The following is a 26,648-nucleotide window of genomic DNA, read 5'->3' on the forward strand; positions in this document are numbered from 1 at the left end:
GGTGAGGGGAGATCGACCCCCACACCTGAGGGCAGCTGTGCCACCCACCTTGAAAGACCTGAGGAGAACCCCAGATCGGGGGGGTCACCCTGCAGCCACGGTGCAGAAGCTACAGGGGGCTGCAGAGACGTGCCCGCAGGCTGTGCTGGCAGCCAGCTGCGGCAGAGTGCCAGGCCCAGCCACCCGAGGTATGAGGGCCCCCTGCCTTCTGGTAGGGGCCCGACCAAGCCACGGGCGCCAGGCCCCGCCAAACAGCCACCGGGACTGACCCAGTACATACCTAAGTGCCCAGCCCTGGACACTGAGAACCACCATTGCACCGATGCCTGAGGGCATCAGCCACCGGTATGGAGTGTGGTGAGGGGAGATCGGCCCCCACACCTGGGGGTAGCCTGACATAGACTTAGAGAAACAGGCTCACACAGACACAAACATGCATTCCTGTCCTCATGCACACATTTACAAATACTCAGCAGTGTGTGAAGCACATTGCCATAAATAATTTCTGCATGAAACATGAAATCCAGCCTAAATGCAGATGCAGAGCAGAAAGTAGACACAATGATGGACTTGTGAAGGTTTTTTCCCGGCAGCTTATTAATGAATGACCGATTGTTAATAATGTCTCTTTTTTTTCTTTAAAGTAGACCAAATGTCTACCTGTTGAAATGTCACTGAATACCTTTTATTCACACAGCCTCCACTGGTGAAGTAAATTTCCTGCTATGCTAAGTATCAAGTATTTGCATGTACTTGGATGCACACAGAATGTAGTTTGAACATGGTGATCATAACAGTCATGGTATGTTCACATCTGCAAATCAGATGTAAAAGTCTGGGAATGCTTTGCCCACTGAACATAACAGCCTCACTCTGAGTGTAAACAGGAAAAATGAATATTTTCATGTTTTCTGCTATGAGGGAAGTGACAGAAACACAAATCCAGCTCTGACTCAGAGAGGGGATCATATCAACATCAGTGTGTCTACAGAAAACTCCAGAGTGAGGGTAGAAGTCTTTTCTTTCTCTTATTAGAGGACACATTTGTGCAAAGAGTCTAAAGTAAAGATGCTGTGGAGTCTGTTGTTCATCACTTTGATTGGTAAGTGGATCATTTGATGTTCCTGCCTGGCACAGTGATGTTTTAATGATCGTTATAAAGAATGAAAAAGATCAAATATAACAGTTCAGTTTTACTGTGAGTTGATCCAAACTGCTCGATAAAGCAAAAGTCGTTTCATTTAGTTTAAAGAGGATTTGACTTTAGTAAAGTCAGTTTCATTTCTGAGTGTTGAAGGATGGTTTACATTCTGTGCTTTCTGCTGTATTACCAAACAACAATATCAGAGCTGGCAGTAATTCACTCATTCTTACATTGTTCTCTGAAACTTCACAGGAAGATCAACTCAACAGGATCCAGGTAAGAGTGCATTTCTAATCAGTTTCTTCAGGTTATATCAAAAAGTATGATGATGCTTCTGTTCTGAATATACTTATTTGTAAAGTATTTAATTGTATGCCTTTTAAATTATTTTTACATTTTATTTTTCAATTCATTTATTTATTTATTGCATCACAGTAGACGTCAGCTCTGTGGGAATATTTCATGTGGGGATTTTCTGTTGGACTGAAGCATTTTACAAACATCTGTATAAATATATGTTATAAGTGTAAATTTATATTGAATTATGTTCTATGATATTTGATCAACGTGATTTAGAAATAAGTGCTTTGATAAACGTGCAGTCTTTGATATGTTTTGAGAATCAAATTGTTCATTTCATTAATTCTGATGAATTTTTATTCACTAACTGCAAAACTATTCAACATTTATAATGTAGTGAGGCTGCTTGGAAATAACCTGTGTTGTGTGTGTGTGTGTGTGTGTGTGTGTGTGTGTGTGTGTGTGTGTGTGTGTGTGTGTGTGTGTGTGTGTGTGTGTGTGTGTGTGTGTGTGCTAAATATGTTTGCCACAAAAGGTTTAGTCAGATCATGAAGTCATAATTCAGATTCATTATTTAGGAGTGAAACGGAGATTTTTCCTAAAAAACACTAGAAGACCCGGTCTGAAGTATTATTGCCACTGACATTGTTTCTTTTCTTTTTTTCTTTTTCTTTTTTTTTTTACTTTACTTTCTGTTACATCATCAGGATGTAGTCCAGGATGGGAAACTATCAAACTGGATGACAAAGTGGCATTTCAGTCTTCAGTCTACACAGATGAAAATGGTCTCAAATACACTGCTGACAGAGCTTTGGACGGAAATTATTCAACATGTTCTAACACTGTAGAAAACCAGCCCATCAGCTGGTGGACAGTTGACTTATTGGGTCTATATGAAATTTCCTGCATCACCATTTACAACAAAGATCAACACAATGTTGATCTAAAAGACGCTCATATCCTCATCGGGAACTCATCTGAGAGAAATGCTGCTGACACCACTGAGTAATACCTTCATCTTACTTTGAATCATTCTGTTCTCAGTCAGGCTCCAGCATGTCCAATGTTTTTAGATAATTATAATGAACATTTAAATGTATTTAAATCCAGTAATACAGTAACACAGATAACCCTGTATCAGTTCTATCAGATAAAATAGGAGGTCTAATATGATGTGATGTGGTTTGGAGTAATAATCAAGTATATGTGAAGAATATAAATTATTTATTTATTCTCATTTTCCTTTGTTGTTTATTTGTAGGTGTTTTCCTTCTTTCTAAAATGTTCTCAGACAGCAGCTCACATTTATTATCCAGCTGTTCGACTGTCTCCACTGTTTACAGCATGATTTAATCAAACAGAGCCAGAAACTCTTTCTGTACATCTGTCCAACCTTTTATCTTTTATCACAGGTGTGCAACAATCAACACAACTACTAGAGGAGAAAATAAAACATTTGACTGTGAAAATGGACCAAAGTGGGGGCGTTATGTAACTGTGTACAAAAACACATCTGGGCTTCAAAGGCCTTTAATTCTGTGTGAGGTGATGATGAAAGGCAGAAAAAAAGGTACAATAAAACATTCTTACCCACTAAGTTAACTGGTCAGTCAGTAGAGTCAATATAAATGTGTAAATTGATTGATTGATTGATAATACTTTATTCATCCCGAGGGAAATTGGGTTAAGGCTGCCGACCTTTGCCAGCGCCATCTTACCCTTCCGACCATACATACATTACACAGCATCACATGGGGAAGACAGGTCAGAGAGATATAACAATGGAAAATGCACACATGAGGAAAGATGAGGAGAAAAAACAACTTGCGTCAGTGTACATGCGTGTGTGTGTGTGCGTGTGTGTTTTCTGTGTTCAGCCGAGAGAAAATGTCCCTTCAACCGGTTAAGCAAAAGTCAACAATCTTCGATCAACGCAGATGGCCTTGAAAGAGGGACAAAGAGTTTTGACAACAATCCTGTTATCATGGAAGAATTTTTGTTGTTCCAGTCAGCTTCGACCATGGCAGGCCTTCAGCTGGCACCAATCCTCTCAATTCCTGTTGTTCTTCTCCAAGATGTTTTCCATTTTGCGTTCAAAACACAATCTGAGTACTCACAGCCCTGCCCATTGTCTATCATGTCGGGCAGCCTTATGGGGTTTTGAACAGCTGTAGCTGCTTCTTTTACTTCGATAAGCCAGGTCCAATCAGCCAGAACTCTGTTATCGTGGTTCCGAATTGGTAGATGTCATTCAATGTCCTCCACCGAGAGTGTCGCCAGACACACAACGCAACCGACCATCGAGTATCCTGCAGCAAACGTCTCCGCAGGACAATCGGGCTCTCCCAAGCCCAGCAGGGTATCAATTCCATTACGGGACCAGTTGATCAAATGCATAATTCTTTAGGTTTTAGAGAACAAGACTGAGAAACTCTTTGAGGGTTAAAGAATAAGCGAGAATAAGTAAGAAGAATTATGTGCTTGGATTAACGCAGCATGTTAGACACTCAGAAACACTGTTTGGTTTGATGCTTCTAAGTTTTATTTTTTTGATGTTTTTCCTTTTAGAGCCCTTTAAACTGATTAAAGAGAACATGACATGGGCAGACGCCCTGTACCACTGCAGAGAGGAACACATGGATCTGGTTTCCATCCTTGATAACAAGACCCAGGGCTGGGTTGAGTTGGAGGCTCAGAAGGCTGACACTCCCTTTGTCTGGCTGGGTCTTCACTACAGCTGCACTCTGGACCTCTGGTTCTGGGTTGATGATCATTGTGTAGGTTTTAATCAGTGGGCTCCAAACGAGACAAGAACAGCAGACTGTAGCATAAGTGGTGCCGTGAGTACAAGTGGGAACCATTTGTGGTACAAGAAGTCTGTTTATGATAAATACAATTTCATCTGTGCGGTGTAAGAAGATCCATGGATTGGTTTTGTTTATTCAGTTAGACAGGTGTCAGTAGTGGCTTGTTGGGTTGTAGCAAACTTTCCTCTAATAAATCAAAGGTGATGGGTTCAGGCTCAGTGTAGCAGGAAGATAAACAGTGGAGAAATTAAGAAAAAACAATCATTCTGTTTTTTAATTTTATATTTTGTTTGTAGTCTAATTAAATGCAGTTTATAAATAGAAATTAATCTTGATTTGCTTTTGTTGTCTTGAAGGTAATTTTTTGGGAGTTATTGATTTGCTCATGTATGTCTCATGAAAACTTGCTGTGAAAAAAATAAAATAAAATAAAAAACTCACAGAAATGTTTATCAGTCTATAATTTGTATAATTTTTATCTGAATTGCATGTAACCTCCTAAGACCCAAACTCTTTCATGACATCCTTTTTTAATTTTTCTTTGCTATTTGGGTTTATTGGGACCTGATGAATGTAAAAACAAAGAATTACCTGATTTTTAAAAAAAAAATTTTTTTACCTGATTTTTGCTTCTGATAAAAATGAGAGCCACACATGAGGACATTAGTTTTAAATTTCGATAGAAAAGTGGCAGTATAATGTCCTCGTAAGTGGATATCAGGCCCTTGTAGAGCAATATTAAGTATTTTGGTCTAGACAACCCAAAATGTGATCCCAATTCCTAGAAGGTTGATGAACATGTTATCATTTTGATTTCGAAGGAGAGGTCAGAGGTCAAATATGATACTTCAAATTTTTCTACGGTACTTTCTGCACAGAAGCAAGTGTTTCTTATCTGTACGCAGTCATCTCTTTAGCTGGGAGGACACTCTGGATGTGCACATTTGTTTTTTGTGTCATGAAAAGCTGATATGTGTTTATACACTATATTGCCAAAAGTTTTCACTCATCCAGATCATTGAATTCTGGTGTTCTAAACACCTCCATTATCAGTGAAAGGAACTCTTCATGCTTCAGCATACTTTTTGGGACAATTTCATACTCCCATCTTTCTGGGAACAGTTTGGGAATGGTCCCTTCCTGTTCCAATATGACTCCATATTGGAAGCTCCATAAAAGGATGACATGGAATTAGATGAATTAGAACATGAATGAGAGGAGAGCCTATGAGCCAGGCATCCTGATGTGGACGAGGCCTCCTTGTCCAACATCAGTGTCTGACCTCACAAATGTGAAAGAATGAACAAAAATTCCCATTAACACACCTTGTGGAAAGCCTTCCAAAGAGTTGAAGCTGTCAAAGCTAAAAGGTGGGCCAACATCATATTTAACAGTATAGTGTGTCTGGAATACAAGTGATCATGGGCCGTTTACAATCGTCGTGCTTTCTTGATGTTTAAGAATGTTTAATTTCTGAAAATGTTCAAAAAACAGCTAAAACCATAAGACCAAAATCCTCTTAAAGCACCCCTCTAAATTCTTGCCAGATAACACAACAAACTATAAATGAACGATGAATTTACAAACCAGGTGCCTGAGATGTCCAAAGAAAAAGAAGTTCAATTTCAAAACTGTACCTCAGTTCTTTTAAACAGTGAGTGAGTCTGCGGTCATTAGATGCACTTACAGTTTCTTGGGGAAAGGCACAGGAAGAATGGAGATGCCTGTTTGAGGCCACAGACTGAGTGAGTGTCTCTCTATTGTTAGAACACCAGCTGTGAGAGTCCCTTACTTGCTGTAAGCTACTAGATAATGCAGCAAGTTCGAGATTTTACAACAGTCATAAGCTGCCATAAAAACATATGCTAGGTACTTTAGATAAATGTCTACCATGAATTACTATGTGCAGGACAAACAACAATGTTGTAAAATGTAGTGCAACACTTTTGTTGCACTAGTGTAGTGCAACACTTTTGTTGCACTACACTAGTGCAACAAAAGTGTTGCACGTGACTTGTGGACTTTAATGTTTTAGCCTTGTGTTTGTTGTTTATGAACAAATGTTGATGTTCATTTATTCAGTTTGTAGTTAAATAGTTTTAGAACCTGGCAGAAAATAAATTATTTTTATGTCCTAATGTGCAAGACCTTTGATTTTGGTGTACTTTCTTTTTATCATGATTCTGCATGGAAGTTCAAGTTCAAGATCAAATAATAGATAATATTGCTTTGATATTTATGGTTCTGAGCATAAATTGCATTATGTATAAAACATACCATAAATGTGGAGACATGTACTTCTCTGGCAGTGACTGACTGAGCAGCATCCTCTAACAGCTTTGTGCTGTGTAGTAAAGTTGTTCCTCTCTGCAGTGGTTTTGTGACAGTGCTGCTCTGGATACTGAAGATTCTCTGGAGAAGCAGAAAGTCTACAAGTTCAGGGGTGACCTGGCTGTGAGACAAGTAAACTATCAGGTACTGTCACTCATTCAATTTAGTCTGTGCTCTCTTACATCAAACACTTCCTCAAATAGTATCCGGCTTAAGCTCAGCTAGTATTTTTATTCTTGACAAACCTATACAGCTGATGCAAACTAAAAATGACGCAAAAAAGTCCTCATTCATGACCAGCGGTTTACAGCAGCTGCCTGCAGTGGATCGCTGACAACAACTTGACCATTAGACGAGATGTAGTGGAGGGGATGGCCCGATGCTGCACCATACTGGGACAGAGAGACAGAGCGCTGGAGTTGGCCCAGTTTCTGGTAATTCTTTACCTGACTGAGTTTTCCATGTGGAACAGTCAGAGTGAATACTGTCAGCTATCATGTGACCATCCCATCACTTTTTATCAGCTTTTTAAAATGATCTGCATTCAATATACTTGTGACACCTAACAGCGAATGACACGACACAAAAGACACACACAACAGCCAGTCAAAACTAATTATTCAAAATCTCCTGATAAATAGAATTATGTTACAGAAATATTATGAATATGTTTGTTTGTTTTTGCCATATTTAAACCTTACAGGATCTTTTTCATCTGAGATCTGTTTGAATCAACATGATGAGCAGGAGGATAGAAACACTGAGGAGGCATCAGAGCTCAGTGAGGACAGAGTCTGGCTCAAAGCTTGGATTTGAGGAGGAGTCCACTGGCTGTGTAGACTGCAGGAGCACCTTTACACACATGACATGACTCAACAATGGACAAAGGAGAGACTGAGACAATAAATTAAGAAGAATTAGACAGTTTGACATTTTGGCAAGTGTTTTATGGCTGCAACCCACAAACTCATGTCTACTGCTCAGTCCATAAATGTATTTTCCTTAAAAATGTGGCACCATTAGGCTTTCATCAGTATAAGATTTATTGCCAAGAAGCATTGTTACAACAAAGAAATAACTGACCAAGCACAAATTTCCTTACTTTTTAATCTAAGTTTATATTATCTATGACACCACATTCACTATGTTTTCACCCCAGATTTGCTTAAACTGTTATAGGGCGAGGAAACTTATATGGTAAATTGATCTGCAACATTAACAGAATCTCACTGAGGTGAGATGCACTGCTTCTTGCACACACACTGTGACAAAGATTCAATTCCAGGCTGTTTGGACTTAAACTTGTTCATTTTCAGACACCAACATTAATTCTCTCTTTCATCTCCCAGAGAAGATGAGGGAGGATTACCAGGAAAGAGAGAGCTGGGCCACTGTGTGTTTGCACAGCTTCAGACAGCGCTGGTGGAACAAGATCTTACTGACAGGCCTGTTAGAGACTGATGGGCAGCAGCATGAAACACATTCTCACGCTCCAGTGTAGACTGTTTACAAAGGTGCACACAGACAGGAGGGAAGTGAAGAACGAGCTGAAGATGGCTGTAATAAACAGCACAGTGAATGTGGTCGCCATTAAGCCTTCAAACTGAACTCTCATTCATGTGGGGAAGGCTAAATATTTATCAAAAGTTTTATTAAAGATCAGCTTTAAGTGCTTAAGCCACTTAAAACGCTGTGACCACTGCCACGTTGTAGAACGAACAACTGTAATGAGGGCTACAAAGGTTTGTAATTCATTTCCTGCTTCTGCAGGATCAGTGATTGTCTGTTTCTAATCAAACAGCTGAGATCATGATTAGAGTTTTCTGTTCTCAGTGACAGCAGTGACGTCGTAATGCAGCAGCGTATCTGCAGGAGGACAGAATTCTGATCTCAGATCTGCATCCGACTTTGAAAGTTATGTTATGAAAGTGAAATGTGTGCTGTGTTTTGCTGCTTTTCCCTTTAACCTGTGCCAGCTATACATAATGCACTGAAAGTGTTTCCTTTGTGGTGCATTTTGATGTTGACTTAAGTAAAAAGTAAAAACACATGTCTATTTTCCACACTGCATTTTGTTTGTGAATAGTGAAAGTTCTAATCTATATTCATAGCTGCACACTTTAATAATTAATACAGTTACTTGTTGTTCATGAAAATACAGAAATTCTCCATTGCCTCAAAATGTTTACACAAATCTCTAAATCTCAAAAACTGTAACTTGAAAACTGTATGAAGTCAGGTTAAAAATTAAGGCTTTAACATGGAAAATAATCTGTACAGTTCTCTAATTGCTCTTTAAGCTCTTCTTCTTCTCTCTTCAGATATTTTTATTGTGAAGCACAAGTAACAATTACAAATTGCCCCATAGGCTGACATTGCTTCCTTTTTATATTTTTTATCATCAAGAAAGTGGGAAAACAAACAAACAAACAAACAAACAAACAAACAAACAAACAAACAAACAAACAAACAAACAAACAAACCAAACAAACAAACAAAACAAACAAAACAACAAGAACAACAAAAAACAAAACACACAACCAAGACACTGAACTAAAAAACTGAACTAAAACAGTATTTAGTGAGTGCTTCCTCCTATGACAAGACTTAATAACTCTATTAATAACTACCTCAAAGGCATTTACCAAAAATAATTTTCAGATTTTTAAAATATTTATAAAATATAGTGTAAAAGAAATAAGTAAGAAATAAATAAACTAATAAAATTAGCAATATAGAGTTTGCAGCCTTTAAAATAATTATCATAATGCTTTCTGTGAACAGTCTCATCAGTCCAGATGTTCCCAAAAAACTTTATCATATTTAATAGTTAAAAGATTTGAAACAGGATTATAAAAATGATGTCAGTCCAGAACTCCCTGTACTACTGGCATGGCAAAGGCCTATAGGTGATGCTAGAGGGCCCTAACTAAAGCATATAGTTAGGGCTGGACCAGGTGACCCTGAATCCTCCCTTAGTTATGCTGCAATAGATGTAGGCTGCCGGGGGATTCCCATGATGCATTGAGTTTTTCCTTTCCAGTCACCTTTCTCACTCACTATGTATTAATAGACTTCTCTGCATTGAATCATATCTGTTATTAACCTCTGTCTCTCATCCACAGCATGTCTTTATCCTGTCTTCCTTCTCTCACCCCAACTGGTCGCAGCAGACAGCCGCCCCTCCCTGAGCCTGGTTCTGCCGGAGGTTTCTTCCTGTTAAAAGGGAGTTTTCCCTTCCCACTGTCGCCAAAGTGCTTGCTCATAGGGGGTCATATGATTGTTGGGCTTTTCTCTGTATCTATGAAGCGCCTTGAGGCGACTTTTGTTGTGATTTGGCGCTATATAAATAAAATTGAATTGAATTGAATTGAAAGATGGTTTCCTAACACATGATGAAAAGCAACAAGAGACAGTTGGTTGGTCTGTTAGTGTTAATTGGTGACCTTCCAGTGTGAAGCTGTGAAAGAGATGAACAAATCCAAAGGAAATCATGTTTACATATGATGAAATTGTATAAATTATTTAAAATATTTATGTAATAGTCAAGTCAAGTGGCTTTTATTGTCATTTCAACCGTGTACAGTGGTGCAGTACAGAGTGAAATGAGACAGCGGTCTCGGAGAAACCCTGATATGACACATAACAGACAAGCACAGGAGCAAAACTGCACATTGCACTCTAAGAAACTAAGAAAGAGTATTGTGCAAAAGTAACTTGGTGTCTGTTGGTGTGTGTGTGAGTTATTCAATGGAATTATGCTTTAAGACATGCCTTTGTTTTAATGTCAATATTTTATGTCACTATATTTCTCCCTCTGAAGGAGGGAGGATGTAATCCGTTTTTACTGATTAGAATCCACAGTTTTCAAGGTATTTTTTAGATTTTGTGTGATGATAGATACCAACAACTGATTGGCCCATTTAGGATCATCAACAACACGTGGAACATTCGAAATGAGCAGAATTGTGCATTAAACCTGAACTGATTTCAATGCTGATGAATTGAACTACACTGTACTTTCAGAAAAGAAATGCCAGTTCATCTACTCTGCACCTTTTCTGTGACAAATCTTCTATTGTTAAATTAATATTTCAAATTATCAACCAGTATGCATTCTTTCCAAATATGGAATAACCAGTTTGGTTATGATAAGTGTTTAAGTTTATAACATCATAACATCAGTAGGAAGACATTTTTAAACACTATCTGAATTTATTTACAGAGTTTGTGCTGCCATCTTCAGGACAGAAATTGCCAAAGCACTTTAGAATATTATTTTTTAAATAAAATAAATACAATTTAGGCGCCAAATGCTCGTAGAAAACATTATTACCCACCATCTTAAATCAGAGGCAGTGTCACCATGAACATACTGTGCTGAAGAAGAGATGCAGCACAATCTGTTGTTCAACTGACAACAGATTTCTGTCAAAAGGAAAACAATCTGTGCAGAGAATTATGTGTTTGAATGTTTATGTGTGTTGCCTCATGATAGCATCACACAGTTGCTGTTGATTTGTCAGCTGCTCATCCAAAAGTCCTGGACTGGACTGAGATCTGGTGACTGTGGGAGCCGCTGGAGTACGGAATTCTTTCTTCCACACAGTCCTTGTAGATCATTGGTTAAATGATCACCATGAGGGATTTGTCACAATTCACATAAATGGCGAGCCCACTGAGATGAAAGTAGATACAGGAGCAAAATGCAATGTCATGTCACTTAAGACTTTCGAAACAGTGAATGGCGGAAGACAGACAGTCAAACAAGAGAATCCTGTGAGCCTTGTTGCCTATGGAGGCACGAGAATTCAGACCACTGGAACTGTTACACTCCCTTGTTGCTTAAAGAAGCAGTGTCACACGTTGCCTTTCTTTTTGGTGGATAGAGAAGTGCAACCGCTGCTAGGATTTCGAGCATGCATGGAAATGGGCATTGTGAAAATGAGCCCTGAGGTCCACCAGATCAGCACAGAAAGCAGCACAGATTTCAGCTCTCACATATTCACACAATACTATGACCTGTTCAGTGATGAACTGGGGGAACTTCCAGTCACATACTCAGTGATGCTAGACCCTGATGTACAGCCTGTGGTCCGTCCAGCTCACCGCATCCCCGTCGCGATGCAAGAAAGAGTCAAAGCTGAACTTGAACGCGTGCAACGCATCGGCGTTGTAACACCAGTCACTGAGCCTACTGATTGGGTGTCCTCAATGGTGGCAGCACACAAGAAAGACAAGCATGAGATCAGACTGTGCATAAATCCAAAAGACCTCAACACAGCACTGAAAAGACCCCATCACCCAATGTGCAGCGTTGAGGAAGTGGCAGCACAGATGTCAGGAGCGACAGTGTTCTCAGTGCTAGATGCAAAAAACTCCTTCTGGCAAATACGGCTCGACGAGAAATCCTCAATGCTGACCACATTCAGCACCCCATTTGGGCGATACAGGTTTCTGCGGATGCCCTTTGGTATCAATTCAGCCAGTGAGGTGTTCCAGCGCTCCATGGAACAGCTGTTTGCCGGTTACCCGTGCTCTGTCATCGTGGATGACATCATCATCGGAGGACACGGAGTGGCCGAACATGATGCCAACCTGAAGAAAGTGCTGACACGTGCTCGAGAGATCAAACTCAGGCTAAACCCTGACAAGTGCAAATTTCGCCTAGATCAAGTGTCATATGTGGGCCACATCTTCACAAGGGACGGTCTAAAAGCAGACCCCTCCAAAACCACAGCAATAGGAGCAATGCCGGTGCCCACGGATGTCACGTCGCTACAGCGCTTCCTCGGTATGGTTAATTACCTTGGGAAATACATACCAAACCTTAGTGAGATTGCAGCACCCCTAAGGAAACTAACCCACAAGGAGACTGCGTGGTGCTGGTTCCCACAGCACCAGGAGGCTTTCGACCACCTCAAATCATGCCTCTCCAGCCCGCCAGTATTGGCGTATTACAATGTCAAGGAGCCAGTCACACTGACATGTGATGCATCATGCTATGGGCTGGGTGCCGCGTGTTTGCAAACTGGCAGACCGGTGGCCTTCGCCTCGCGTGCTCTCACTGACACAGAGACGCGATATGCTCAAATAGAGAAGGAGCTCCTCGCCGTGGTGTTTGCCTGCACGAAGTTCAAAGATTATGTCTATGGCAAAGCAACAATCATTGAAACCGACCACCAGCCCCTGGTGACCATAATGAAAAAGCCAATCCATGCCGCCCCTGCCCGGCTCCAGAGGATGTTACTGCGACTACAGAGTTACGACATCAGTCTGGTCTACAAAAAGGGGAAATACATGTATCTAGCAGACACCCTTTCAAGAGCCCCGCTCGCCCCGCTGTCACGCTGCCCGGTTGAACACACTGATTATGAAGTGATGACAGTGAGCTACATCTCCACTGCTCGCCTGGAGGAGCTAAGACAGCACACAGCACAAGATGATGTGCTACTCAGCACAGTCATTCAGCGAGGATGGCCCAGCAGAGAGAGCCAAGTACAGCCCGCTCTAGCTCCGTTTTTTCCATATAGAGATGAGCTCAGCATGGAGGATGGGATCATCATGAAAAGCCACAAAACTGTCATTCCCCAGTCCCTGCACAAAGAGTACATCAACATCGTACACAAAGGCCATCCAGGTACCGAAGCAACCAAGCGCAGAGCTAGGAGTGTCATTTTTTGGCCAGCAATGTCAAAAGACATTGCAGAAGAGCTGCTCTCTTGCACTGTGTGTAACAGCACTAAGACACATCAGCAGAGAGAACCACTACAACTGCACCCTGTTCCAGACCTACCATGGTCAACGGTGGCTGCTGACATTTTTACCTGGCATGGAAAACAATACCAGGTCCTTGTAGATTCCTATTCAGGATGGATTGAGATTGACCTTCTCCGTGACTTGACCACAGCAGCGGTCATCTCCAAGCTAAAGAGACACTTTTCAGTTCATGGCACACCGCACACGCTCCTCACGGACAATGGCAGACAATACACTAGTCAACAGTTTATTGATTTCGCAAAACAGTGGGACTTCACCCATTCAACCAGCAGCCCAGAGTTTCCACAGTCAAACGGTCTTGCTGAGAGAGCGGTGCGCAGCGCAAAACACCTCATGGAAAAATCTCACCGAGATGGAACCGACGTGTTTCTTGACCTCCTAAACCTTAGAAACATTCCCCGTGACACACAACTAGGCTCCCCTGCTGAACGTCTCATGTCTCGTCAGACACGCGCGGGCATTCCTGTGTGCAGAAAGCTGTTGGCACCCATTGCAAAAGACACAGGACAGATCTGTGACCGACTTCGCGACAAAAGACTCAGACTGAAGCGTCACTATGATAAGTCCAGTCGCACGCTACAGCCGTTGCAAGAAGGACAAGTGGTCCGCGTGCAGACAGAGAAAGGCTACGACAAGCTGGGAATTGTGGAAAGGAAGAGCAAGGAGCCACGATCCTACATCATTCAGGTCGATGGAAGAACCTACAGGAGGAATCGCCGCCACATCCTCCCAGTGGCAGAACCGCCGCCGCCACCACTCCATGACTATGACCCTGAGTGCGAGGACACTAACCATTCTACAATGGACAGTTCCACACTCACACCGCAATCACACACACGCTCAAACGAAGATTCACAAAACACATCCCCTCCTCAGCCCCAACCTGCTGTGCAGGTGCCCGGCCAGAACATTGTGAACCAGACACCATACACTACACGTGCAGGTCGCATCTGCAGACCCAACCCAAGATACATGTAAATGGAAAACACTAGGAAGCCTTAGGTGTAATCAGTTTGTTGTCAGTATGTTGAAATATGATGCTTACTGGCTATTTGCATTTTTCATAATTGCTGTTATGTTAAGGTGTGGGGTTACTCCGAGCAAAAAAAAAAAAAAAAAAAAAACATTGTTAAGTTAAAGTTGTGTTAAGAAGCGCTGTTTAGAAACTTGTGAGTGAATTAGTTTTGTTAGGTGCTACAAGCTAAATGGGGAAGATGTAGATCATTGGTTAAATGATCACCAAGAAATATTTGTTTGTGCAGACCTGCCATAACTGTGGGGGACTAATCCAACCGGTGGGGGGGATGGTATGGTGGGGGGAGTTTGTTCTTCCGGTGCGGTCTGTGTGTTTTGTCGTGTGCTGGAGTACGCATTAAAGTTTCACAGCGGACTAACATCGAGAGTGATTATTGGCTCGTCGCATCACACGAGAGTGCTACAGTCCTCATTCATTAAGTGCTTTACAAAACCGAACAGTTCAGCGCAGCTAGCCAAACAACAAAGAACCACTTACTGCTTAGGAAATAACGAATGAAACTGGACAGTTTTAACATAAAAATAGCACAAAATCGATCCCCTTAGATGGAATTTTGTTTTTTGTGTCCTTATTGTCCCCTGAGTTACTGGTTCTGTTACTAGTTACTACTACGTAACGCTCCATACTGACAGAAGATGGCGCTAAACATCTTTTTAAATTATCAACTTTAAGCACTTCATTCTTAAATCCAGCTTCACAGACAGTGTTACATATAAAAGCATGTCTCAGTGGTGTAAATTAGCCTTCATATGTTTAGTGTTTCATTTCCTCTTTAAACAACAAAAAAATCAAATGAAGTTTAAATTTCAGTATCTTTGTTTGCATTTGTGAAACAATGTGTTGAACACTAAAGTAGAAAGTTTTTACTCTGAACAGACTTTTTTTTTTTTACAATTTATTTATAATTCCTGCAAAAATGACTACTAATGTTCTTAAGCATATTAATTCTGTTACCTGGGTTACTTGACCTACAACACTTGTTTTATTGAAAGCTGTAGCTCTTACCACGGATGGGAATACACAATGAGTTTATAAATGAATTAAAGAATGACTATTTTTATTTAAATAATTTCTTTAATTTCTGTAGCCAAACTTCTGTTCACATTAATAAGTATTTAAGTAGAATAAAGAATAATTTTGATGTACAACAAGCCTTTTAGGCTCCATCTCATTAACATTAGCAAAATTATTTCAGGGAACATGGTGGTCTGTGTATTTATTACTTATTAAAAATAGCAATAAGCATATTTATTACTGCTGTCAGGGTAACATTTGGGGTCTTTAACCAGTCAAGTTCAGTTCTATAAAATATAATAATTTACAACAATATTAATGTAATGTATTTTTCTTAATGTATTGAATATGATACCAGAATTAAGTCTTTCTTCCACTTAGCACAATCTGACCAGCTGTACCATGTAGCTTCAATATTGTAGATATAAATAATATCAAAACACAAAACACTGTCACTTTAAAGAAAGAATGAAATATTCCAGATTCCTGGGGGAAACGTCTGCTTTGATGACCAGTTTGTTCCAGCGTATTGCCCTCTTTTACCAACATCTGCAAATGTCCAGACAGGGAAGAATCCTTCTCTGAGATTGGTATAACAAATATACAAATCTGATATATAAAAACTAAGGAAAAATTTGCATGCTTTAAATAGATTTCAGTCTTGTAATACCCCTTTACATGTACCTGATTTGTATTAGATTTTAAGTTTTTTATAGAATTCAGATTGGCTAAACATTGTAGCACAGAGTGTTGCAGTGGATTAACTAAGAGGATTAAATCAAAACCTGTAAACAGCTGATATACAGGTTTGCCAGTATGCAAAGTTTGTCAACCACTGCTTACTGTTTGTCTGTTTGGCAGCAAAATTATGTGAATAGTATATAAGATAAGATAACAGATAAGATAACTCTTTATTGTCATTGCACAGTCATACCTAGTACAACAGTACAAAGAAATTGGAAAGGCATTATTGAAGGAAGCAGTCTGGATGTAGTTTTGATACAGATTATTAAGAAAGAACAATCACAGCACTGTAAAAATGAACCATTTCCACACCAATTTGATCCAATCTAACGGATTTACTGCAATGTTACAAGGAAATACATAATTTCATAATAAAGTATTCTGATTTTGATTCAGATTAACCTGCAGCAGGTTTTATAACTCAAGCCACTTTGTTAGGACTATATCTAGAATATTTAGAAACTGTTCAGTGTCAAATGTTAGCAAAATAAAAAAAAACCCAACCTGGCTTGTCAAGAGTTCAGATTACAGTTCTTGTGATTTACACAGATTCACACACATTTAAAGGATAATGAAGAATTTGCATATTTAAAGAAAACATATTTGAACACTTGTGAACTCTTTGACATTAACAAAATGTCATGTGAAAAAAGAGACAAGTTACTAAAGTGCAGAAGTATCAACATGAAACCTCCAATCAAAATATGATTTTTGCATCATTAACACTTTAGTGCAGTTATGCAGATACTGAACTTGTGTACCACAAATTGAAATTGTGTTGTGAAAATTCTAATGCTAAGAAAGTTATTTTAGTCTTCGCACAGCACAATACAGGATAACTAAACAGAAAAGGTGAGTAAATAGTTTGATCCTTTCCAAAGACACAGATCTGAGATCAGAATTCTGTCCTCCTTAAACAAATTTGGTTTGAAAACATATTGAATATGGTATCATAAAAAATTTGAACTTAAAGAAAATTGTAACAATGTTTCTTACTAATAAATCTTACACTGTTGGAAAGCCTGTTTATTTTCCCCTCGGTGGTGCCACATTTGTAAGGAAAATGCATTTGTGGGTTGAGCAGTAGAGATGAGGATGTGGGTGTGTTCTGCAGTATTTGCATATTATATCTTTCTTGTTCAAATGAAAGTGTTCTTTACTTATTTGGTTTTAATCTTACAAATTCCAGTCATTCACTAAACATCAAGCCTGTTCCTCCATTTTTATTTTAGCTGCAGCTTCGGTGAAGCTGGCATGTGCTTTGTCCTGATGAAACTGATAGAAAATGTTATATGTTTGATGACCTGCTGAAAAAGTAGTGTTAATGTATCACGACAATTTGCCAATCTGTGGTTCTGTTTCTGTCCAGCAGCTGCAAACACATCTGTCCCAGGCTGAACTAGTGCCAGGGGTTAAAGGGCAGCAGGCTACACAGCTGCTGCAGAGACAACATCTTTGATCCCTCAGATATGAATGCTCATAGATGCTGACCTTGGAGACAAAGTAAACATTATATTTTGTGCAGATTGGGACTGTGAGCCAAACCCCCTGCCAACACGAGAATATAAATTTCTCCTGTTAACACTCAGAGTGAGGCTGTTATGGTCATTAGGCAAAGCATTCCCAGACTGATTTGCATCTGTGAACATACCACCATCGTTATGTTTACATTGTCCGTGTAAGTAGCAGCACATGCAAATACTTTTCCATACCAGGAAATTTATCTAACAAGTAGAAGATGGGTGAATAATGAGGTATCGAGTAACATAATGTTATAGTTACAATTTCAAAATTATAAATTTTGATCTACTCTATAACTAATTTACAGTAATTCTTTTTAACAACTAAAACAAAACCAATTACATTGTAACAATCAGTAAATTATTAACAAGCTGCTGGGAAAAAAAGCCCCTCAATCAGTCAACCATTAAGCCCTGCTTTCTGCTCTGTGTCTACATTCAGTTCAGTCTTGATGCAACATTATTTAAAGCAAAATGCTTCTCACCTGTTCACATAATTTAATCGAGATTTTTTTGGGTTTTGATCTCAAACAAGTATAAAATATAAATCTTTTCAAAATCAACCTATCAACTTAGAAACACTGTTTGATTTGATGCTTCAGTGTCTAACATGTTGTGTTTCGTTGTTGATGCTGGTTTTATTTGTGTGTGTTCCCCCCCCCCCCCCCCCCCCCCCCCCCCCCCCCTTAAAATCCTGTCCTGTTTTGTAGCTTTTGCAGGCACACTTGTAATCTGAAAGCACTGATTACAAGAAAACACATTTTGCTTTTATAACATGTTCTCTACAGGCTCTTCTTGTTCATGTGTTTTTGTTCTGTTTATTTATCTGTTTCTGTTTGTGTTATTTCACTTGTTACATTATATGTGTAGTATGACAATTGTCTAAGTGGACAGGAAGGAGAATAAAAAGAACAAGGGGGAAAATAGGGGACTACATAATAAAAGCATAGAGCACAAATAGAAAAATATAAGGAAAACCAAACATACAGCACCTGGAACACAAAAATATGAAAATAAACAGATCAACAAGATCAGCAGATGGAATATACATTTCTCCTGTTCAGAGTGAGGCTGTTATGTTCAGTAGGCAAAGCATTCCCAGAGTTGTACGTCTAATTTGCCTTTGTCAAGAAATTGTGTTCATGTTTTGTGTTCAACGATACTTTTCTGCATGCCTTGGTTCTAACGAGTGGATATTTATGTTACTGTTGCCTGCTCTCAGCAGGCAAAGCATTGCCATTTAGTCCGGACCTCACGTTTCATGAAGCATTATTTAAAGCAAAAATGAATCGGGTTCTATCCTCAAGCAAGTATAAAATATAAACTTTTATAAATCAACCTATCAAGACAGAAGCTCAATAACAGCTGGCATTTTAAATTAAAATTGCACACATTTCATGTCTCACAGCTGGTTGAGTGCTGTGGAGTTCAGGGACCACAGAGGAAAATGGTACAAAGGAAATATAATATTTCATTAAAATAAAGGATTTTTAAAAAAGGTTCAGGTGGAATGTTTTTTTATTCTTGTTATTCTTGGCTGGTGAACTCTTAGCCACCTATATAGCAGTTTCTAAATCCCTCCCCAGGTGTCTCAGCTCACTCACACCTTCACCCATGTCTCCCAATAACTCACATAATAGCATGAAGGAGCAATGTTTCACTAAGAATCCAAACCTGCTTATAAAACTAGTAACTACTTTGATTGGTGCACATTAAATACAAAGTTCAACTTTGATATATTTAACTATAACATTGTCTTTTAAGTACCAGTGGGTTTTCTTATCACAATATTAAGAATTTTTCCTCTCAGTTTCAGTCTTTTCCCTTTTTTGACACTTATTTTCAGTCTTAGCTCTGTCACTGTGGAAAGGAGGTGTGAAGGATAATGATAAAGTACACAGCTCAGTGAAAGTGGAACTGAGTTTCATGTTTTTGATATTTTTCCTTTCAGAGCCCTTCAACCTGATTAAAGAAAACATGACATGGGCAGACGCCCTGTACCACTGCAGAGAGGAACACATGGATCTGGTTTCCATCCCTTGATGAAGAGGACTCAGGGCTGGGTTGGGTTGAGGCTCAGAAGGCTGGCACTCCCTTTGTCTGGCTGGGTCTTTACTACACCTGTGGCTTCAGCTTCTGGATCTGGGTCAACGATCAGTGTGTATTTTTTAATCAGTGGGCTCCAGACAAGACAAGAACAGCAGTCTGTAGCATAAGTAGATTCATTTGTCAATTACCCTCAGCACGTCATCACGTTGCCTGGTGGGTTGTGTGGCGACTTAACTTTGTGACTAACTCAAGAATGATGTGACATAGGCTTTTTAAAATTGATGCCATAGGTGCATCAACTTGGAGGCTGAGGGGTAGCGCTGGCAGCCGCCAGTGTGGTGTAACGTTTCCGTCAGGTTTACAGATATTCAGTGATTGCATCTGTGTCAAATTTCCCTCCTTTAAATAACTGCATAATCCACATATGTCTTGTACATTGTAAAATGATGCAGCATCATCAGTGTATTTTTGCCTTAATTTCATTGGATGAATATGCAATTTGAGCACAGAGGCAAATACTTATCAAAAGTGGTCACTGTTTAGATGGGAGGGCACAATGGAGACTCACTTTTACATTTTACAGCGTTTGTCTGGGCCGCATGTTTGACACCACGATATAAATTCTTCTTTATATCCGGGGAGCTGAGTGGTTACTGCGTCATCAGCCGGAACCTTTCTGTCCGGAAATGAAGTCGTCGGGCTGTTTAACCAAGCGCACAGTAGTTGCTGTATGGGCAGCCTGTATTTGTGGAGTAAATTGTATGTATTTAGCTCCAGATGGAGATATTAGGAAGCACGTTTGACGACTCGGTGTTTTCGGAGGTCAGAGACCGAGTGTGTGTGTCTCTGTCTTCTTACAGCGCTAAACTGTGTGAGCCAGAGGTGAGAGTCTTACACAGAGACGTTACTACATGAAGATAGACATGAAGGTTGTTTAGATTATCCTTCGTGGTGAACACGAACACAGAGAGTTATGTACAGAACAAACACGGAGCTAAAAGACTAAAGTGCGAATTTCTATTGTAACGTTTACGATCTGACATGTAGCTCATACAGGAGAATAACTGTAACTATGGTTCGTCATGTTAAAGCGTTTGTGTCAAATTAGGCTGGTGATTACAGACACTCAGTTTTTAAACACACAAATTAAAGGAAATGGAAGTTCGTGCTTCTAAATAAGTGCCAAATAAGTACCCTGTGGCATTTCTAGAGGCCAGACGTCTCCCATGTTATTGTACTTGGCTGAGTGTGTCACATGTTTCGTTTACATGGAGAGAAAACAAGCAGACAAATCGGATATCCCATCTCTGAATTAAGTGCAAGATTTTAATATTGCTCCTCTTGATATTTGTGCTGCTCGCTGTAAGTTAAATTGCATTATTATTATGCTGACGTTTAACACATAGATGAAGCCTGAGTAGCTGCTGCATCAGGGCAAAGTAGAGACATGTACTTCACTGGCAGTGACTGACTGAGCAGCATCCTCTAACAGCTTTGTGCTGTGTAGTAAAGTTGTTCCCTCTCTGCAGTGGTTTTGTGACAGTGCTGCTCTGGATACTGAAGATTCTCTGGAGAAGCAGAAAGTTTACAAGTTCAGAGGTGACCTGGCTGTGAGAAAGGAAACTATCAGGTACTGTCATTCAATTTAGTCTGTGCTCTCTTACATTCAAATACTTCCTCAAATAGTATCTGGCTTAGTTTTCACTGGGACAAGGAGGCCTATTGAAGCAGGTATTTCTATAGCTGATAAACCTCCTGTACAGCTGATGCAAACTAACAGGCACATAAAAAAAAAGTCCATTCATGACCATCACTTTTTTGCTTTATCAACAGCATCAGTATTTGAATATTTCTGTAAGACTGTTGTAAAGTTATGAACAATACAAGGACTAGTTAGATCATTTTCATATTTCCAGCCCAATAAGTCACCTCAGAAAACAGCAATTTTTATAGTCCCATTTCACACAGCCAAAGAGCACAAATGTAGTCAGCAGTGGTTTACACAGCAGCAACATTTCCAGACAGCATGGAAAAGATTTCCTAAAATATTGAGAAGTAATTTCTGTTTTCAGTTGAAATAATAAAACCTACAGAAGCTGTTTAAGCGTTGGACCAAATCGCACTCGGGTTTGACTCTTCCTGTTGTTGTTGCTGCCACTCTCACTTTTCCACCTTAGCATTTGTAACGTTTTAGAAGTCTTGTTTGGTTTCTTTTTGTTTGGTGTGTGTGGGTCAGAAAGCCTTGGAGGCATACAGCAGCTGCCTGCAGTGGATCGCTGACAACAACTTGACCATTAGACGAGATGTAGTGGAGGGGATGGCCCGATGCTGCACCAGACTGGGACAGAGAGACAGAGCACTGGAGTTGGCCCAGTTACTGGTAATTCTTTACCTGACTGGGTTTTCCATGAGGAACAGTCAGAGTGAATACTGTCAGCTATCATGTGACCATCCGGTGACTTTTTATACGCTTTTTAAAAATCTGTCTTCCTTAACAGTGACCCTGTCTGCACTATAAACTCTGAACACTGAGGGTGTGTTCCAAAAGTCCCCCTTATCTCCTTTTTCTAACCTCTTTTCCTCTTTTTTGGATGAAAACATCATTGAGGTCAAGGAAAAGTGGGTAGGATCATTGAAAAGCATTTAGGAAAAGAGAAGAGCTGTGCGATGAGAATTGGAACAACCTTACACTAGTCTGATGATGGATGTTGAAACTAACTCGTGCAGATGGACTACAGAATACAGAATCTTATTTCACCACAATGTGTTTTAACCTCACTCTGCTTGTCATTTAAATGATAACAGCCTGTGAGAAATATCTCTTTGGAAATTATAAAGAAGGAACATTTAGGGCCAGGTTTATTAACGTCCTGCACTAGGCCTTCCTTTGACATTTTAGGTTTATATGGTGGAACAGTTTGTAATATTATAAAGAGACTAATCTCTGCTGCTTTTGGCAGAATGCTGGTTTTACTGAAGTGAACTCACTGCATCTTTGTAAATAATTATAGTTCATTGTGAGTAGGTCACCCTGCAATTGCAGCATCACAATAATTCGCTCCACTTAGTAAAACTGTCCCATAGCCTATAAAATTAAACCCATCTTTTTGTCTTATATTAACCAGCTGTGATCCAGTGGAACATACTTCTTTTTCCCTTTTTAGGATTTCTGTTACTGCAATAAAATTCCATCCCTCCCTCCCTTATACCAGCTGACCTGAAGTAAAAATAAATTTAAGACAATCCGAAAGTCTTCAGTACAGCAAAGGACAAGCTCATAATCTTTACAGAGCTTATATAAATCCATGTCCTTCATGCCATAATCTAAAGAGTCCCTTTTCTCACTTAGGACCTTAATAAGCAAAATGGATTATTGGAACGCACCCAGAGTTTGTCCTCAGAGGCTAAAAGTCTGCAGACCAGATTTAGTGTGAACTGGTTTAACTCTAATCCGGACCTGAGTAGTAATATGTACGTGATCTCTCTACAGAGCAAAGACGCCTCCAACACCTGTCACCTAACCAGCCTCCCTGCTGCTCAAGGTTTAGCTTGAAACACACACACACACACACACACACCAACCAGTGATTTAGAGTCACCAGTTTAGTTTCCACTACTTGAGAGAGAACCCACCCCGACACGGGCAGAACATGTGAACACAAAGGCCCCAACCAGATGATGGATTCAAACCTACGACCTTCATGCTGTGAGGCAACAGTGCTACACACTGGAAAAAATAAATGTTTGGAAGTGATTAATACTGCTTTTTTTTCATTTTATTATTGATACTTTTTAGAAATCATTACAAATGAGTAACTTAACATATTGAAGAATCAGTTCCACTGTGTTGCTCCCAGTATTCCTAACACAGATGGCCTTTTCACCCTTTTTCTTTGCTCACAGTCCCAATTTTCTGTACAAGTCTAATGTTTGCTTTTTTCTCCAAGGTTAGCATCTTATGAGCAGTTTGGAGCTGTAGGATCAAGATTGCGACTCTGCAGCAGCTGTGTAGCCTGCTGCCCTTTAACCCCTGGCACTGGTTCAGCCTTGGACAGATGTGTTTGCAGCTGCTGGACAGAAACAGAACCACAGGTAGTGTTTGTTTAACTTCCTTCTTCAAGTGTATTGCTATGTAAATGAACTCTGTTGTACTTTTTACAGCAGGTTATCAAAGATATAACATTTTCCCTTTGCTGTATTTGTGTTTTCAAAGAATCCTCCTCCTCTGAGAGCTGCAAATCAACAGATGCGCAGGAGGACAGAGAGGGCATCAGGAGGAGACCGCAGAACTCAGGGAGGGACAGAGTCTGGCTCAAAGCTTGCACTTGTTTCATCAGGACAAGGTACAACATGTGACTGTGACCCTGTATTTACATTCTGTATGTTCATATAAGCCAAAACACATGCCAGCTTCACAGAAGCACCAGCTAAAAATATTCAGACAAATTGTATTAGTTAAAGTTTTCTTGAAAGACGAGCTGGGCTGATGTTTGGTGAATGACTGGAGTTTGTGAGATTAAAATAAGTAAAAAAAAATTGTTTGAACATAAAGAAGTAATGTGCCCTAGCCTCACTTGTTTTTAAAAGCCATCACACTGAAAGAAATCATCAGCCTAGATCAGCTGTCTCAAACTACATGAGCTGTGCCAGGACACGTGGCAGCACTTCTGCTATAATTTTTTTTTCCGTAATTTAACAAAATAAAAATGCAGACATTAGTGTTCAAATTAGTTTTTTTTGACTGCTAGTGAAAATTGTTTTCTTTACAAATTACTCTCCTACTGAACTAACACAGCCAATCCCTCAACATGTTTGTCTTCTCTGCCTCATATTGCCTTCATAATAAATCATTTTTGCTTTTTAAAGAACTTATTTTAACATTGCACTCAACAACAAACAAATCCTTCCTAACAAAAAAAGTAACTTCAAGGGCCAAATTTCATTATAGTTCTTCATGCCAAAATACAGGCCGCAAGTTCCCCTGGCTTTGAATATAATAAGATATACAGTTCTTATCCTAACAGTGAGCAAGTTGCTGGATTACAGTATCCAAAACAGTTAAGACATAACTCTTATTAAATAAAATATATACAATATGACAACACAAATAGGTCTAAAAGGTGGACACTTACACTAAATAACAACATTATTTAGTTATTATTATAACAACCGCTACATGTCCAATAAGTGGTGCAGAGTGTTGTATGGATCCTTTAATTATCCACAGCCACAGTCTTTTGGATGATGTCTGTGTCAGCTGTCAAAGGTTTAGGCATAAAAAAAGACCAAGTATAGACCAATAATACTAGATATATATTAGATATAAGAGTACTCACATTGTCTTGCTGCCTCCTACAGACTCCTGTTGAGAATCCTACGACAGCAGCAGTCCTCCTTTGTGCTTCAGCGTAGTGAAAGAGTCCTACAGATGACAGAAGAGGCGTCTACAGCGGCCTAAACCCCAAAACAAGAAACCCTGCAGCTCTCACTGAGGTGAGAAACCTTCTTGCACACATACTCTGAAACCAGTTTTTATAGTCCCACGATTCTGGTCGGAGGGGTTTTCACACACCAGACTGCTCCTGTTGAGTTCGTCAAGATCCTGATTGGGTGTCAGTGGAGGTGGATAACATAAGCTTCTGCCTAAATGTTGACTGGTTGACAAGTGGGCTGATTAACGAAGTGGTGACAGTGGATTTACAGGAATATGGAGAAGTTCAAAGACAAAAAATGGCATGAAAAGCAAAGACAGTGGCTGTAGTGGACAGCTCATTGTTTTTAAGACTCTGGTTTACTTCAGCTCTTTGTACACGGTGGCTGGTGACCAACAACAGCACGAGCATCAGTGGCCCACAGACCGTTTGTACCACATACTTTAAATTGTTTGCTTCCATCTGGCAGCTTGGCTCCTCTGCAGGTAGACGGGACATGCCGTCTAGCTCGGACTACAAGACCTGCTGAGGAGGCTTAAATTCCAGCAGTTTGGGTTAAAATGGCTCATTTTTACACACCAACATTATCTCTTTTTGGTCTTCCAGGTGATGTCAGAGGACCTGATCCCAGAGAAGATGAGGGAGGACTACCAGGATGGGGAGAGCCTGACCAGTGTCTCTTTGCACAGCTTCAGACAGCGCTGGTGGAACAAGATCTTACTGACAGGCGTGTTAGAGACTGACGGGCAGCAGCATGAAACACAATATCCTCATGCTGCAGTGTTGACTGTTTACAAAGGTGAACACAGACAGGAAGGAAGTGAAGAACCAGCTGAAGATGGCTCAGACAAGCAGCACAGTGAATGTGGTTCGTCATTAAGCCTACAGACTGAACCTTCACTATTTCATCCACTTCACGGTGATAAATATACGGCAGTGCCTCTGATCTGTATCAAACCATGAAACAAGTGAATTATTTTAACTGCTTCATTTTGTGCTTAACATGTTTAAAATGTGTAACATCTCCACCAAAGAGGTGATGTTTTATAACAGTTTTATGTTGTTAACAGTCCATTAAAATTTGGCTTACATCCATCAACATCTTCAAGGTCAACTTCATGATTTATTGGTTGAAAAACTGTGAGACTGTGATTCCTACAAATGTGGTGTATACTGTCAGCATATAGAAAGTAGCACGAAAAGATTTAAAATATCTTCGACTGACAGAATTGATAGCTCTGCATGTATATAGCATTGTTATCTAAAACTGTGTTTTTTACTTATATTGTTTGTACTAATAACATAGGTATATAGAGAATGATATATGGTGATTTTAAATATCTTGTTACTTTGACCTCTGAACTTTCCTTCAAGGCCAACGAAGGTCAGACTTTCATAAAATGTTGTTTAAAAACAAAAACAAATCTTAAATTGATCCTGCTTTTGTTTGTACTGAAAACATTTAGGGAATGATAAAGGTATATGGGGATT

At 39.8% G+C, this 26,648-nt stretch overlaps 2 protein-coding genes across 3 annotated transcripts; both read left to right on the forward strand.

Annotated features, from left to right (window-relative positions):
* Positions 1-414: 414 nt before the first annotated feature.
* LOC146507942 (fucolectin-5-like) lies at positions 415-21,955 on the forward strand. 2 transcript variants are annotated; one of them, XM_085176023.1, is made up of 6 exons: positions 415-1,102; positions 1,397-1,419; positions 2,139-2,449; positions 2,857-3,014; positions 4,013-6,784; positions 21,424-21,955. In XM_085176023.1, the coding sequence occupies exons 1-5, from the start codon at positions 1,069-1,071 to the stop codon at positions 4,357-4,359; spliced, it is 873 nt and encodes a 290-aa protein (XP_085032149.1). In that variant the 5' UTR covers positions 415-1,068; the 3' UTR covers positions 4,360-6,784; positions 21,424-21,955. The 2 variants fall into 2 exon arrangements, with proteins under 2 accessions (XP_085032149.1, XP_085032150.1); XM_085176024.1 differs by having other exon boundaries at positions 417-1,102; positions 1,397-1,420; positions 2,152-2,449.
* Positions 20,242-26,581, forward strand: c11h8orf76 (chromosome 11 C8orf76 homolog). The gene is given in 11 exon segments (XM_085176046.1): positions 20,242-20,607; positions 21,255-21,339; positions 21,342-21,355; positions 21,962-22,105; positions 23,216-23,267; positions 23,678-23,713; positions 23,716-23,817; positions 23,939-24,068; positions 25,084-25,168; positions 25,171-25,218; positions 25,764-26,581. Coding segments are annotated over 11 exon segments (1,158 nt in total). The 5' UTR covers positions 20,242-20,502; the 3' UTR covers positions 26,121-26,581.
* The last annotated feature ends 67 nt before the right edge of the window (positions 26,582-26,648 follow it).

The sequence above is a fragment of the Neolamprologus multifasciatus genome, chromosome 11 (genome assembly GCF_963576455.1).
Source record: "Neolamprologus multifasciatus chromosome 11, fNeoMul1.2, whole genome shotgun sequence".
In the NCBI taxonomy this organism is placed as follows: Eukaryota; Metazoa; Chordata; class Actinopteri; order Cichliformes; family Cichlidae; genus Neolamprologus; species Neolamprologus multifasciatus.

Coding starts and splice junctions, on each gene's coding strand:
- LOC146507942 (XM_085176023.1), top strand. CDS start 1,069: ATGCTGTGGAGTCTGTTGTTCATCACTTTGATTG. Junction 1,103..1,396: donor GTTGTTCATCACTTTGATTG/GTAAGTGGATCA, acceptor GAAACTTCACAG/GAAGATCAACTCAACAGGAT. Junction 3,015..4,012: donor GATGAAAGGCAGAAAAAAAG/GTACAATAAAAC, acceptor TTTTCCTTTTAG/AGCCCTTTAAACTGATTAAA.